At 35.9% G+C, this 17,065-nt stretch overlaps 1 protein-coding gene across 6 annotated transcripts in view; it reads left to right on the top strand.

The window, feature by feature from the left end:
• PARD3 (par-3 family cell polarity regulator) overlaps positions 1–17,065 on the top strand; it is a 671,095-nt gene that overhangs the window by 395,006 nt on the left and 259,024 nt on the right. For all 6 annotated transcript variants that reach the window (XM_083376219.1, XM_083376217.1, XM_083376216.1 and 3 more), the window contains 2 exons: positions 10,005–10,144; positions 15,192–15,320. In XM_083376219.1, coding sequence (XP_083232345.1) covers positions 10,005–10,144; positions 15,192–15,320 — 269 coding nt within the window. The remainder of the gene's footprint in view (positions 1–10,004; positions 10,145–15,191; positions 15,321–17,065) is intronic.

Raw genomic sequence — 17,065 nt, 5'->3', positions numbered from 1 at the left:
CCAATGGAAGTCTCTTCAAATTCTGTATTTGGTACTGTATTTGAAGGAACTGCTCATTCGTCCATTCATTCAGTTTGTACACTGCCCAACTCTGAATGTTTGTGGGCAGTTGTAGCTATTTTAAACAAATCCATACAACATATGGCTTGTTGACTGCTTGCAATCCTTATGTGGCCCCCTGGCATTTTTTAAAAAGTCAGTATATTCACCAGCATTGCTGCTTGCTAGCCACTGAACACGTGATTCACATTCAGGTATTTCTTTAGGGCCTACAGGGATTTTTAATTGATCAGTATGGCCCTGTCTCTCCTATATATTGTACAGGCCTGATATAGAACATAACTGCAGTATTGTATATTATACAACATAGCAAGCAGAATGTGTGATGCAAATAAATTCTTTCACTCTTTATAGCAACTGATTCCCCTCCAACAGAGTTAAGGTTCACTCTGGGTAGAAATATGCCTTGTGGCATAATTCCCATTTGATTGTGTAGAAAATGTACATGTGGTACCACAAATGAAGAATAACCTAGCTTAAAATAGCCCTGAGCAAACAGTTGATTTGTTTTTAATAAAGGATATCATAATACAATAGGTTTCCTTAAGGAAGCCTAACGTTATTTAACCTAGTAGCAACATCATTAGGTTAAGATTTCCTTGTTTTTGTGTGCATGTATTTGCATGTGGGAGGAAGGGAGGGAGGGAGGGAGGGAGAGAGAGAATTATCATACTTTTGTAATTCTTTCCATATTTAACAATTCAGTTTCAAATTATGATATAAATGGAGAAGACTAAGAGAATATACTTAGTATATTGTACAAGAGTCTTCATTAAAGATCTACTTTTGCAAGCTGTATAAGCTGTATTGTTTAAATGACAAAATGGGATACTCTTGCAGTAATTGTGCTTACTTTCATTATAATTTCTTAATATTTATTGCCATTTTGGCATTTTCAAATAACCTGATATTTTATAGGAATTAGTTATTTAATAAAGTTAGAAGAGAAGGTCAGTAATATGCTTCTGTCAATGAAGAATGTTTGTTGGCTTTTTCTAAATGAAAATTGATATCTATTTATCTTTTGTTAAAGGTCGGGGCTTGAACGTCTAGCATACAGATTTAGCAGTTATTGGTGATGTTTTAATATGACTAGGATTTTTCTGTTCTGCCAATGTTTATAGCTCATATAATCTAAGGTCAATTCTTGCAGACACTTCCATGAGTGCAGTGCTTTCCTTATATACTACAGTGTTGAACCCTTAGATCTTAAAACATCACACATGAAGTGGATTGAGACTGATATTAAAATGGGTCTGTGTCAATCATTTTGAGTGGCATTGTGAACATTGAATGTAACAAAGCATAGTATGAAAGAGAAAAAGATATGGGGGATGGAGAAACATGGTGGACAATGCAAATGGGAGCAAAAAGTGTACTGTCGCCACATTTGGTTCTTCAAAATTGCTAGAGTTTTGGAAATGTAAAAAGGTAAAGGTAAAGGTTCCCCCGCACATGCGTGCTAGTTGTTTCCGACTCTAGGGGCCGGTGCTCATCTCCGTTTCAAAGCCGAAGAGCCAGCGCTTGTCCGAGGACATCTCCGTGGTCATGTGGCCGGCATGACTAGACGCCAAAGGCGCACGGAACGCTGTTACCTTCCCACCATAGTGGTCCCTATTTTTCTACTTGCATTTTTACGTGCTTTCGAACTGCTAGGTTGGCAGAAGCTAGGACGAGTAACAGGCGCTCACTCTGTTACGCGGCACTCGGGATTCGACCCGCCAAACTGCCGACCTTCCGATCGACAAGCTCAGCGTCCTAACCCGCTGAGCCACCGCATCCCTTATATATTATTCATTTATTCACTTATATATTATTCATTTATTTCATTCTTTACATTTATTATAACCATCCACTGCAGCAGATTTGCTACTTGACTGTGTTGCTAATCATATCTCTGATGTTTGCATTTTTAAAACTTCGTATACTGTATCAGAGAACTTTTGAGAATTAGTTTCACATCTCAGTCCATAAAGGATTATCTTTATTACTCTTATCCCTTTTCCCATCAAGCACATGGCATTTTTCAAACTGCAGTGCTGGGCTTTGTGGTGAAAATAATGCTGTGGTATTTAAACAGGGTGAAAATAGTCTATCTTTCCAGTTAAAGGACTACTACTGATTGCATTTCTAGAGGACCTATCCTTTTATAGGCATTGTACAGAATGACTCATATTCTCTCAACAATTCCAGCAAATACTTGTGTAATTATTTTGATTGAACGTGCAGCTGCAGAACTTTCATTTTCAGATGACCAGTTCAAGTTTCTAACTGGTCATTTTCAGACCCAATTATTGTGATTGCCTACATGCAATTCTAGATTGTGGATCACAAGTATAAAAGGATTTGAAAAGCATGACATCTTAGTAGTCTTACAAAGAGTGTAATTAAACAAAACATTTACTTAGCCTTGATCCATGTGATATTGCAGAATTTCCCTGAATAATGGTTGGCATATAATGGACTTCTAATGAAACATAGTAAACAATGTTATTTGTGTTTGATGAACAATTCACTAAAATCAGAGTGGGATTGCACTTTATTGGGGAAAACAGCAAGGAATAAATAGGCCTGTAATCAGCTTGCCATCACTGTTTTATTTTTATGTCTCATTCCTATACCTTTTCTTTTCTTTTTGCTTCAAACATGATGGAACATTTATTTCACAGTTGAAAAACTTCAACCTGGTATATGATAACAGAGCAATTAGATCTTTAATTTTTCTATATAGTCCCTATTATAACCGAAAACATTTGAATTATCAAAACCTTCAAATACAGACAGTGGAGATCTCCAAAGTTGCAAATTATAATTTTTAAAATGCCAGAAAGGGGAAAATATTTAATGCATGATTGAAAAGCATTGATATATTTAATTTCTATGATAGGTCAATAAAATAAAACAAAGTAAAATCTGATTCAATCCACTACTTTGTGGAAGGCAGTCTTGAGAGTATCACTCAAAGGCAACTGCAGTTCTTGAAGAACATGTTGCATACATAGAAACACATGAAGGATGGCAGAAAAGGATCCAGTAATCCATTGAGTCTGCCCTTTGAATTTTGTTGCTTTTTGTTTTCTTTTTAATTTATTTATTTTATTATTAATATTTATGTAATTTTTTATTTTTATCAGATAAACCTATGTTTATCCCAAGCATGTTTAAACTCCGTTACTGATGACTGACTATTACATCTTCTGGAAATTGTTTCCACGTTTTCACTTCTCTTTCTTTTAAGAAATACCTTCTAACATTACTTTTGAATTCCCGTCTGACAGTTTGATAAATGTCCCTGGGTTCTCGATTTTTACTTAATATTGAAAATTCTGTCTTCTAGCACCTTATTCACATCCTTAATATATTTAAAGGTTTCAAACATTGTTACCCCTTTTCTTTTGTCTTCCAAGCTATACATACTCAGTTCTTCCAATCTCTCCTGATATGTTTGTCCCTCAGACCTTAGCCATTTTAGTTGCCTGACATTCAACACTGTATACTCAAACACTGTAAGCCAGGGGTGTCAAACTACTGGCCCGCGGGCTGGATGTGTCATGCAGAAGCCCCACCCACCTCATTGCCAGTAATGGCAAAACAGTCCCGATACATTTCACAATGTCATGTGATGTCATGAGTTTGACATGTCTGCTCTAAGCTGACAGAAGCTTGTGTCATAATGACTTATCTTCCCTTATACACACAAACAATCATATACTACAGTATATTGCCCCCTCTTCCATCCCCTCCCCCAACACAATGTGGGTCCTCATTTTACTAAAGGATGGAATGCTAATTTAACCTTGAGCTGTTCAGAATCAAAATCCTGGAGTGAGCAGTGTGTTGCCCTGCAGGACTATATTCTAACCAATGAGCCACCACAGCTCATTGATTCTAATACCAAATATGTTGCCCATTTCTGAGTCTAATACTGCTTTTTCAAAACCAATTTTACACTTTTTATAACAATAATAAAAAATACAAAAACACAGAGAGAAAAATAAAAAAATAAATAAAAAATGTACAGGAAAAAAGAAAAAAAAGAGTACGAAGAAAGTAATATTTAAAGAAGTGACTTCCAATCTTCTTCACAAATACAAAAAAATCCTAATTCATCACCTCCTATTATGTTAGATGCAATCATCTTCTTTTTCCATAGCCCATCCCTTATCCTTTTAAGATTAGGAAATAGTCCATAAAGGTATCCCAAATTTTTACAAATATTTCTCATTTTAACTGTGATCAAACAAACCAACTTTGTACTTCATTTTGTTTCTAACAGTCTTAAGCTTTTATTCATTCAGATGCTATTTATGGTAGGATTTGATCTTCATTTTTTTCTTTTTCCCATATGAAAGATTTTAAACAACTTCTTTTGTAAAAAGAAGTAAAAAGTCCCTTTTGAGGTAAGTCTTTTGGCTTTTCATTTGTATTTCCACTTTGTTTTCCCAGTCTTTTAATCCACCTCTTTTTAAAATTTTCAAGTATTTCTGCAAACTCTGTACTGGTCTGTAATGGAATGTCCTCCTACTCATTCTGACATAACCTCTTTCATTACTCAGTTTTGCAAATAAATAGATTATTGTGGGGTGCACCGACTATATTCATAGCTGTTACTTTTGCTCAAATATGAACATTACTCATGAATATTAAACAAGGATGGGTTTAGAGTTAATCATCCTCTGTGCATTCTTCCATATCTTGTCTTATTCCAACAATAATTTTTATAATGCATTATTATTGTTGAAATCTAATGTGAGCGGGCTTTTGCATATAAGCCAAATTAAAAATATTCTAAAAAAGCAAATAAATATTGTAAATAAATTGAATTAGAATTAAACAAAATAATTGCTTGTATTTCACCCTTTCCAAAGGGAGATATTTTCCCTGAAAATTATCCATTGCTAAAGTACAAATGGCTTAAACTCTGAAAAGTTCAGTTTGGTTTTAAATGGTTAGTTTTTTTCAATTCAGAATGCACTTTTTTAAAACACTTACCTCACTGACACATATTTTGAGAGTTTTCACTTTGGAAATGCCTCAATATGTGTATTTATTAATCAAATCTTTAAAGTAGAAACCTAATTAATATTCCACTACTTCGATCCAGAATTATTTCTGTTCATAGCAAACTATAATGTTTGATTTAGATATCAAGAGGAAAAAATGCAAGAAATGAAATATATTAAGCAATCAATTCATGATTTAGGTGAGATCTCTGTGATGTCTCAGCACACAAAGTAAGAATAAAATTAATTAAACCCAAAGCTGCAAAGAACATTCATTGCAGAAAAGTGTCGTTTTTTATTGTTCACAAGCACTTAAGTCAAAAGAAGATGAAAACTTGGAGGGACCTCAGCTGGTTCCACATGGAGATTAAAGGAGATAATAGTCTCTTAATGACTGAATTCTGTACAAGTTTCCTTTCTGCATAAACTCAAGCGAAGAGAGAAAAGGGAACTTTTTAAATGAACAATATGTTTTTCAAAATGTCTGGTGGGCATGTGGACAGCACAGCAGTTAAAAACTAGGCATGTTTGTGTGTGTGTGTGTGTGTGTGTGTGTGTGTATGTATGTATATATGTATGTATGTATGTATGTGTATGTATGTATGTATGTATGTATGTATGTATGTATGTATGTATGTATCTCCCTTCTCACCCTATAGGTGTTATGTGTCTTGGGTCCTGTATCAGAGACCTTTTCAGGAGTTTGAGGGTTCTGTGCAATAATTTAGTTGTTCCTAAAACTGCACTCTTCTGGACACAGAACTTCAATGTTCTTCCTAGAATCTGTTGGAGCCACGCTCCTCGTTTAGTAATCACAACTACGAATGGTCCTACCACCAGTGGGACCACTTTGCTTTTTGCTTTCAAACATCCTTAAGGCCCTGGTACTTCTCTAGCTTTTCATACTCTTTTTTTTCTGATGTGGCTATTACTCAGAACTGCTACATCTATCACTACCACTGTCTTCTAGTCCTTGTCTACTACACAGTGCCTGGTTAATAGGACAGTCCTTGCATATCCATCTGAATGTGGAAGTTCTACAGAATCTTAGTCCTGTGTTTCTCCACAACATTCTGTGAAATCTCCCATCTGGACTTGGAGAGTCTAGTCTAGGCACGCTGCCTGAGGAATTCTGGGAGCTGAAGTCCACAAGTCATAAAAGGGCCAAGTCTGAAGATCTCTGGTCTAGTCCATTCACTGTGCAGATATTCATATACACAAGGCCACTTGCCTGGTTGTACTGATCACCATACACATAATCCTCAATTTATGACCATTCATTCAGGGGCTATTTCAAATTATGAATGGTGCTGAAAGAAAGGAGTTACAACTCCTGCCCAAGGTTATAGCCATTTGCAATGCCCCTGTAGTCACAGGATAAAAATTCAGGCACTTGGTAATGTGCCACCCTTACAAATATGGGGATTGTTGCAACTCCCCTCCCGCCTGGCCCAGCAGGATGTGGAAGCTTCTGCAGGCTTGGAAGTCTTGTTCTGCTTCCTGTTACAGGTGAAACTCGAAAAATTAGAATATCGTGCAAAAGTTCATTTATTTCAGTAATGCAACTTAAAAGGGGAAACTAATATATGAGATAGACTCATTACATGCAAAGCAAGATAGTTCAAGCCGTGATTTGTCATAATTGTGATGATTATGGCTTACAGCTCATGAAAACCCCAAATCCACAATCTCAGTAAATTAGAATATTGTGAAAAGGTGCAATAGTCTAGGCTCAAAGTGTCCCACTCTAATCAGCTAATTAAGCCATAACACCTGCAAAGGGTTCCTGAGCCTTTAAATGGTCTCTCAGTCTGGTTCAGTAGGAATCACAATCATGGGGAAGACTACTGACCTGACAGTTGTGCAGAAAACCATCATTGACACCCTCCATAAGGAGGGAAAGCCTCAAAAGGTAATTGCAAAAGAAATTGGATGTTCCCAAAGTGCTGTATCAAAGCACATAAATAGAAAGTTATGTGGAAGGGAAAAGTGTGGAAGAAAAAGGTGCACAAGCAGCCGGGATGACCGCAGCCTGGAGAGGATTGTCAGGAAAAGGCCATTCAAAAGTGTTGGGGACTTTCACAAGGAGTGGACTGAGGCTGGAGTCAGTGGATCAAGAGCCACCACACACAGACAGATCCTGGACATGGGTTTCAAATGTCCTATTCCTCTTGTCAAGCCGCTCCTGAACAACAAACAACGTCAGAAGCGTTTTACCTGGGCTAAAGAAAAACAGACCTGGTCTGTTGCTCAGTGGTCCAAAGTCCTCTTTTCTGATGAGAGCAACTTTTGCATCTCATTTGGAAACCAAGGACCCAGAGTCTGGAGGAAGAATGGAGAGGCACACACTGCAAGATGCTTGAAGTCCAGTATGAAGTTTCCACAGTCTGTGTTGATTTAGGGAACCATGTCATCTGCTGGAGTTGGTCCACTGTGCTTCATTACGTCCAGGGTCAATGCAGCCATCTGCCAGGAGATTTTGGAGCACTTCATGCTTCCTTCCGCAGACGAGCTTTATGGGGATGCTGACTTCATTTTCCAGCAGGACTTGGCACCTGCCCACACTGCCAAAAGCACCAAAACCTTGTTCAATGACCGTGGGATTACTGTGCTTGATTGGCCAGCAAACTCGCCTGACCTGAACCCCATAGAGAATCTATGGGGCATTGCGAAGAGAAAGATGAGAGACATGAGACCGAACAATGCAGAAGAGCTGAAGGCCGCTATTGAAGCATCCTGGTCTTCCATAACACCTCAGCAGTGCCACAGGCTGATAGCTTCCATGCCATGCCGCATTGAGGCAGTAATTTCTGCAAAAGGGGCCCAAACCAAGTACTGAGTACATATGCATGCTTATACTTTTCAGAGGTTCGATATTGTTCTATGAACACTCCTTGTTTTATTGATTGCATGTAATATTCTAATTTTCTGAGATTGTGGATTTGGGGTTTTCATGAGCTGTATGCCCTAATCATCACAATTATGACAAATCACAGCTTGAACTATCTTGCTTTGCATGTAATGAGTCTATCTCATATATTAGTTTCCCCATTTTAAGTTGCATTACTGAAATAAATGAACTTTTGCACGATATTCTAATTTTTCAAGTTTCACCTGTACTTCTCCCTGCATCTTCCTGACCAGAAAGCTACCAGAGTTGATGTTTCTACCCTTCAGAAACATGTATTCATTAGCTTTCTATGCAGAAAGCCAGCATGCAAAGAGAAAGGAAGCTTAGATTCTGAAGATTTGAGTTACCTTTCTCCATTCATAGATGGGAGGGAAAGGCTTGGGTGGGCAAGAGAAAGGAAGCTCAGATATTTTACCATCCAAACTTCATCCTTCAGCTCAGATATTTTACCATCCAAACACAGGAGTTACTTTCCATGGTCCCTTTTGGCATGGGGCTCTTTTTGTCTGTTTGTTTAACAAACACAACTAAGAGAGCTAGGATTGCAGTTATTGAGTGAAGTGATCATCTCAGTTAACAACTGCATGACTTACCAAAGACCAAAACTTGCAACTAAAATTCTGGACCCAGTTCTGATCATAAGTCTAGGACTGCCTGTACACTTTTCCTGATTGCATTTTATAGCCTCCCACTATGTATTGGACTGAGACCTCTCTGCACAGTTTGCACCTTGGATAGACCCCTGCTTCTAAGATCTGGTACTTGATGTCTTTTCTTGGGTTGTTATGATCAGTGTCTTCCTGTTGTTGTTTTTTAATCTAGCCCTTTCTAGCTATATCCATTTGGAAATATCACATTTGGAACACCATTTGGAAATATCATATAGTACAGCCTTACTTCGTGCTCTGATTAGACAGCTTCTGGTTTCTTCTATATGCTTACTATGTGCATATTCTTTTGAGACACTGAGCAGGCTTCAAGCCATATTTTAAATCTTGTTTCTAAAAAAATTAATCAGGCTAAAACTAGACTTTCAGTGGGCTTGTGTAGATAAAACTGGGGAGCAGAATTTCTTGATGTCTTTCAGGAGTCACTTTTCCTTGCAACTTGCACAGGCCAAAAAAGAACAGTTGTTGACAGATAGCAAGCCTGTGTCTCCCAGGTAAAGGAGAAACATGAGTTTAACCATTTAAACTCATTACCCTTTTGTGTATCTGTGCAGCTCTTCTTTTTGAGACACTGGAGAAGATGGCTGGATTAAACAGTGTGAAAGAAGGACAATCATAATCAAACTGGATATACCCATAGCTACCTTAAGATTTTATACAAACCCACAGCTACCTTGAGATTTTACACAATTTATAATCTGCTTTATAACGATGCCACATCTATTTCAAAGCATGGAACTAAAATGGCAATTTATAAAATTCTGCATAGAATGAGCCCCACTATTCTCAGTAGGTTAGTGATTATACAGAGCTCATAATTTAAATCCATTTCCATCTGGTTTTAGGTCTTGATACAGTATTGAAACAGCTTTTGTTATCCTGGTTAATTATCTTTACTGGGAGATTGCTACTGTATGATTCTCCTGGATTTCTTCCCAGCCTTTGAGATCATAGACCAGGAAATATTACTGGAATGACTCCATACAGTGGTGCTTAGAAGTTTGTGAACATTTTTGAATTTTCAGTATTTTTGCATAAATAGGATCTAAAATGTGATCTATTCCCTCACACAAGTACTAAAACTAGATCAAGAGAATCCAATTAAATAATATACTTTTTCATTTATTTACAGTATTGAAAAAAAGAAAAATATATTAAGAATTGTTATTGAAACTGTCTGATATGGTTATCAGAGCTATATGCACACTGTGATATTGAAAGACCATATCAGACTGTATTTATTAAATATGATGAGCTATAGAAAGAAAATATGGATGCTTAGGTAGCTTTATGTAAATCCAAAATTTCTGATAATGCAGAGGCACAGAATAAGCTGACAATACTTTTAAATAATTTCTATAGGTACTGAAGGCCTAGGATTTAGCATCACTTCAAGAGATGTTCCTATTGGTGGCTCAGCTCCAATTTATGTGAAAAATATCCTTCCAAGAGGCGCAGCTATTCAAGATGGAAGATTAAAGGCTGGAGACCGACTCATTGAGGTGATGAAATGTCACAGTGCTATTGGGAATTTTATAAGTCCTTTTGGCAAGCAACTTACTTTTATATGAGTTATGTAGCAATCCAATTAATTTTTTCCCCTCATCGCCAGGTTTCTAAAGTATTGTCTTCTGATTTTCACATTTTCAGAATAACAATGTTAATAAACAGGAATATCTTAACTTGCTTTACAAAGAGCATCTGTCTCATTTAGAAAAGAGAGATTATTTATTTATATATATATATGTATAGAAAGTAATTGGAAATATCAACTTTTTTGGTAAGATGTTGCTGTATTTTTAATGGATTGTCATAAGGAATAATGCACTGCAACAATTTATTCGGGATAAGACATAAGGCTTTGTATCTCAGTTTAATAGGTGTAACAAAAGCTGGAGATATTTAAAAAAATAGAATCTATTTCATTTTAACAATTTTGGGTAAAATTATTCTTAGTAGCATAGAACAGCAGGAATTTGCCTGGTCTTAGTATCTGTACAGTATCTGATAAGCATTTTTGTCATGACACAAATTATATATTTTGGATCAAACTCTCTAAGCTGTAGTTTTGGACAGATATCTGGAAAGATGGAATGATTTGACCTTTACAGTTCATTGGAAGAAAAAAAAAGATTAACCTAACAAGGGACAAATAGTGGATGGTGATGAATTTGAGGAACAAATTTTAGATATAAAGCATTATGTATGTGTGGTCAGAAGTTAGTATGTAAAAAAATGAATAGAGGTAATGGTCATAGTCTGTCAGAACAGAAACAGTTCTCGATAGATTTGACAAAGTTGTATGGGGGAATCTAATACTGTATTATTATTGTGATGTTTATAATATGATATTGCTATAAAATATGGCAACCACTTTTAATGCAGGAGAGTGCTAATTTCATGGATTCATTTCTTTTCTTAGCAGTATGCACACAGGAAGACATAGAAAACAAAGAGGAAAATATATAACAATGTTTATTCTTTATACAATGAAAATGCATCTAATGTTTAGTTCAATTCTTTGTGTAATAGTTGCCATTTGAAAGAGTATGGGCTATTTTAGACAATTATGTCTTAAAATATTAAGACATCAGAGGAGGTCTGTAGCAAATTGTTCCCAGGAATAAATTGTATCTCAGATTGGTTCCATCATTACTATTTATGGTTAAACATTGTATATTTCTTTTTAAAAAATGAAACTAGACTACATTCCAATTATTCTATGCCTCTGTAGACACTATTTACATTTACACTGTAACAATAGGAAGAATTCTGCATTAGAATGAAGCAAAGTCCATTTTCCTTTTCCATACTCAAAGAATTTTATGGTCTAATTCCTTTATTCACTTTTGAAAAAAGGTTTTCTCCAAAAGCAATGCATATTTATATAATCCTTATGAAGCACCATTAAAATTATTAAAATCTGTATATAAATTCTCATTTTTTTATCTGATATGAAACAAAAATATAGCAAAACATTGGCCAGGCAAACCTCCCTGAACAGAGTATTTCCCAGTCTGGAAGCTTGTTTTTCATATTATCATATCTCACATACATTAATGTTGAAAGTATTAAATGTACAAGTAGATTGATGGGGAAGCACCTGATAGCTTATGGATTAAGGGATTTTAAAGTCCATCATAAATTTGTATTGTTTTTTTTATTGAAAAGTTTTAATATACAGTTTATCTTTAACAGTCCCCCCTCCCCCTCCCCTCTCACTCCCCCCCTACCCCTGTTTTTAGTAATGAATCTTGATCCACTTCTTTTATAAGGACTAGCTAGTCCTTTTATTAATTAACTGACTGGCTTATATGTCTACGCAAAACACAACTCTTGTTCATAATGACTTAAAAAAAACACGAAAAACAAACAAATCAGGTATCTTATCCACCATTTTGAACCCATAAATCCACACAATCCTAGGCTCCAAAAAAACCCTATCCCAGTATTTAGGCAGAATTATTTAACTTAAAAACTATTCTTAATGTGGTGGTGGTGGTGAGGGCTGCTGTGTCCAGATCAAAGGAGGTTCCACAGCACAGAGGCTACTATGAAAACTATTTTAAATTAATGATCTTTCTATACCTCTTCCTATCAGGATCTTCTAAACCATACTCATGAAAAATGTGGAATACTTAGAATACTGAGAGCTGACAGGTTCCAGGTTAAAGTATCTCAGTTTAAATTGTGCCTTTTTTCTATTCTGAGCTCTACATATTCATTGCCTATGAAATCAGTCACCCTGCACCAGAACTAACTAAATCTGTCAAGCTTCACATGATTCTCTGTAAGGAAATAAGAAACAGAAAGATTTGCACGTGGAGGTTTTTGGAGATTCTGTTTATGATGTTGTTTTCCAAGTGAAAGGCATCTTTTGCTTGGAAAGGCATCTGGATTATTCTTTGGGCATGCTAGTTTTGCAATAGTGCAGACATTTTATGATGGCTCATAAAGAGCCAGGTTTCAGGTTATAATAAAATGCAATAGCTTTTTTTGCTCATGCATTTAATTTCACTGAAATTTACTTAAGTACGGTTTAGGTTCTCAGGCAATTTAGCAGTATTGCAACATATGAATGTATTATTTATGCTAATGGTTCCCTTTTCCAAGATAGAAGATGATGAGATGTTAACATTGTCCCTAATTTCTATAAAGAGAGTTGTAAATAGCGGTGACTTGTCATAGTTGATTTAATATATTTTCTTTTCTCTGGAGCTTAGTTCTTACTTACCTCAATATGACTTGGTTTTACATGTATGTGGTCTGGGTTAGCCTATTAGTAAATTTTCAACAATAGCAATGTTGTCATAAATGATCCAGATAAGAGAATTGAAGGGGCATTCATCAAATTTGTGGATGCTAAACTGTCTGTGGGGGGAGGGGATTACTAACAACTTGGAAATACAACTCAAGATTTAGAAGGATCTTGACAGACTTGAACATTAGACTCTTATCTAACAAGAAACATTTCAATGGTGAGAAAAGTAATGTCCTGCATCTAGGCCAGAAAAACCAGATGCAGATACAGGATAGGCAGTACCTGGCTCAACAGTTGTGCCCTGTGATATAGATATTCTAGTGAAACACTGCTTAAATATGAGCCAGCAGTGTGTTGCAATTGCCAGACAAGCCTATACAGTCCTAAGATGCATCAACAGAGGGATAGAATCACGATCATGAGAAGTGATAATACAACTCAGTACTGCACTGCTGAGGCCACATTTGGAATATTGTTTTCAGTTCTGGTCATGATACAAAAAAAGATGCTGAGGCCCTAGTAAGAGTGCAGAGAAGAGCAACAAAGATAATAACGTGTTTGGAGACTAAGTCATAGGAAGAAACCAATTTAGCCTAATAAAGAGAAGGCTTAGGGAAATTCTCCAAAGCTCCTGAGGGCAGGACAACAAGTAATGGGTAGAAGCTGGTCAGAGAAAGGTCCCACCTGGAAATGAGGAATTTCCTGAGAGTGAGAATGAATAATCAATGGAACAGCTTGCCTCCCAGAATTTGTCCAAGATGATACAGGACTCTCAGCCTTGGGTAGGAGGTTGGACTATTAAGAGCCTTGGTTGGACTATTAAGAGCCTTGGTTGGACTATTAAGAGCCTTACGGAGCTAATGCCTCCGTAAGTAACACCAGCTGCCTGCAATTAGTGCAGGTTCGCATCCCACCAGGTTCAAGGCTGACTCAGCCTTCCATCCTTCCGAGGTAGGTAAAATGAGGACCCAGATTGTTGGGGGCAATTAAGCTGACTTTGTAATAATGCCGCTTGGGGTGTGTGTGTGAAAGCCCTAATAAGCAGGCATATACATAGAATGAAGGCTACTGCTAAGCTTGTAAGCCGCCCTGAGTCTTCGGAGAAGGGCGGGATATAAATGGAATTTTTTAAAAAATGGTGTTTTGAGTATATTAGGATTTTTGTTTTTGTTTTGCGCTACTTCATAGCAGTAATTCAAACTTTATATTGTAATATTAACAATTGTCTACTTTCTTTTGTCTATTGACAGATTTGGTAGTCTAGATTTATTTATTTTTTTCTAATTTCAAGAGTTGGCTTCAATCTAGCCCCTTCAAATTTATGTTTACTATAGTCTGTAGAGTCATCATATTTCTATAGTAAAATTTCCGTTGACTGTTATAGATTCTATTTTATTGCTGGCATATGTTCTTGAAAATAAAGATTTGTTGGGAAAACATTGTGATTGAAAAAGTCATTCTTTCTAATGCTGGAAAAAGTAATTTCTTATACATATAGGCCTAAGCAACTTTTTTCAGATTTTTTTGTTGTAATTTTTGTCACAGGTGCTAAGAAAGTTAAACTGTTAGTGTAACCTTTCTCCCCCCCCCCCCATTTCATCTCATTTCCAATTATCCGAATCCTTCTTTGCCTGTTCAGATAGCTGATAACCTTACTTGTGGGCTATGGAGTATGACACATTCATGCTTAATCATAATTTATTTAACTGTGACTTTTCTGTATACTAGCCTTGGCTGGGTCTGCAGTTGTTAAACTAAAACCAAACAGAGTATATTTCTTTTTAGTGTAATTGGTGAATCTGGTCATAATTTTGATGGTCTCTAGCAACTTTTGGTGATTTATTTATCACTGTGATGGGTAAATAGCTAATAATCCCATTACATAAAGAAAAGGAAATCAGCTCAAGGAGTAAACATGGATTGTGCTAGAAAGATCAGAAGAGAGCAAAAGCAATTACCTCTTTTTAATTAGCATTTTCTCTTTATAGTTGAATGCTGAGCAGTCATAACCAAGGTAATAATGAAATCTACAGTTTGCTGAGTCAGCTATGGAGTTTTAAGTGTCTGAGTAATTGATCTGAGGGGTAGCATGATCCATTTTTTAAACTTAAATAAAAACATTTTGAATTGGATTTATACACAAGTAAGGCATGTTCAAGATTTCAGCGTTAAACATTGATAAAGGATACTTGCTCTGTTCAAAGTTAACCTTCAGTACTAGCTGATTTATCATAACATCATTCTTTACTATGGCTACTTTAAGATTTTCGCTCCCCCCTTTCTTTTAGGTAAATGGAGTGGATTTAACAGGAAAAACCCAAGAAGAAGTTGTTTCTCTCCTGAGGAGCACTAAGATGGGTGGATCGGTTAGCCTACTAGTTTTTCGTCAAGAAGAAGCATTCCATCCTAGAGAATTGGTGAGTATTTTTTTTTTCATTTCATTTTAAAGTGATTGTATTTATTTTAAAAAATGAATATCAGAAAATAATCTGACAACCTGCTGTTGCACATGTGTGGGTAGAAATGGAACACACAGAAATCCCTTCTATTATGTTACCCATGGACGCTGTTTCTGAATTGTTTTTCCATATTAATATGTGAACCAATATTTTCAAATCATGGGTGACAGGAAATACAAATTATAACGTGTTCATGGCCCTTGCTTTTATGCCTACAGACAATGGGATTGTTCTGTCTTTTGTACTCGCTTCTCTGTTGGAAATTTGTTGTTTGTCATACTGAATGAGCTTGTTTTTTTATTGCTCTGAGAGCATTAAAATTAATCCAGAATGGTGTCTAAGGATGCTGTGATTTGGAAAAGAGGAACTTGTGCAGGGACAAAAATGTTCTTTTTATTAAAATAATGATCCCCATGTGGTGTAGACTCCCCACAGTTCTTAATTTAGCAAAATGATTCAGATAATGCTTTTTGTATAATAAAACATTTCTATTTAGGCTACTGTTCCACAAATTAGATGTAAATGTTTTCCCAATAAGTATGCAAGATAACTTTTTTGTATCTGGATAAAGCACATATTAAATATATGAACTGTTTTATGGTGGATCATACATTAAGCAGTCTGATTTCTAAAATTTATATTAACTGACCAGGAACTCAAGTTTGTCCATATAAAGCAAAACATTTTCCCAGACTTCTCTGTAATATAAAATGAAAACTAGTTGCATTAATCTCTTCTTTTTGCTTTAAATTCTGTAATATCAGCAGTATAAATTGTAGGAATTCTTGGAAAGGTACCGTAACTTTTCATAGTAGCTGTTCCTCATTTTAAGGATTTAAATGTTTAGGAAATTTGATTTCCTGGGACTTTTGATATGTGATGTTCTGTTATTGTAGTCCTCAAAGCTTTAGGAAAAGAGAAATTAGCAAATCCTTGCCCTAAATTTTGAAGAACCTTGGAGAACATTTTTAGTGTTAAAATACTATGTTAAAAGGAGCAAAGATGTGAGTAGAAAACAACTATCTAGGTTTCTGAATGCTGTATGTGAGTCATGCTATTTGAGTTTCTTTTAAATAATAAAAGCTCTGATACGCAGAATATTTTCTTTTTTGGCTTGCCCTGTAGGTGGCCTATTATGATATGACCTAAAAAGAAGGCTATTCTTAGGTAAAAGGAAAAAAGTTCTCTTTTCACAGATGGGAAAAAATATTATTTGTATTTGTATTTAAAGAGTTAGCTATTGAAAATATTATTGGATAAAAGAGGAATGGCAAGATAATGATTATTAAGATGGATGAGTATTATATATGAGTCACAAATGTGACACAGGCAGCTTTACAAAATGAAGGAATGATTGAAGAAATAAATAAAATATAATGTAGTACCCACTATCAATGATAGTATAAGTGTGTGTCACATAAAATACTGTATCTACTATCCCAATGTATATTCCCAGATGGAGAAATTCATTCAAGATATGGTACTAGCTATCATCTTGGTGGGCTTCATAAAAGGGCTGCACCAATTCATGGAAATCACGGTGATCACCAAAAGTAACCTTGATTGCAATGTAGCTACATTTGTAGACCATATGCAAGAGAGACGATTGGACTTCCTTGTGTATTTGATTGGGCACTGCAATAACAGCCTGCTGGACTAAATGGGCCAGAGTTCTAATCCAACAGGACTTGTGTTCTTATGCT

Source organism: Vipera ursinii (assembly GCF_947247035.1).
Source record: "Vipera ursinii genome assembly, chromosome: Z".
NCBI classification, from domain to species: Eukaryota; Metazoa; Chordata; class Lepidosauria; order Squamata; family Viperidae; genus Vipera; species Vipera ursinii.
Note: the sequence above shows the minus strand (reverse complement) of the source record. Positions and strands in the feature narration are given on the sequence as shown.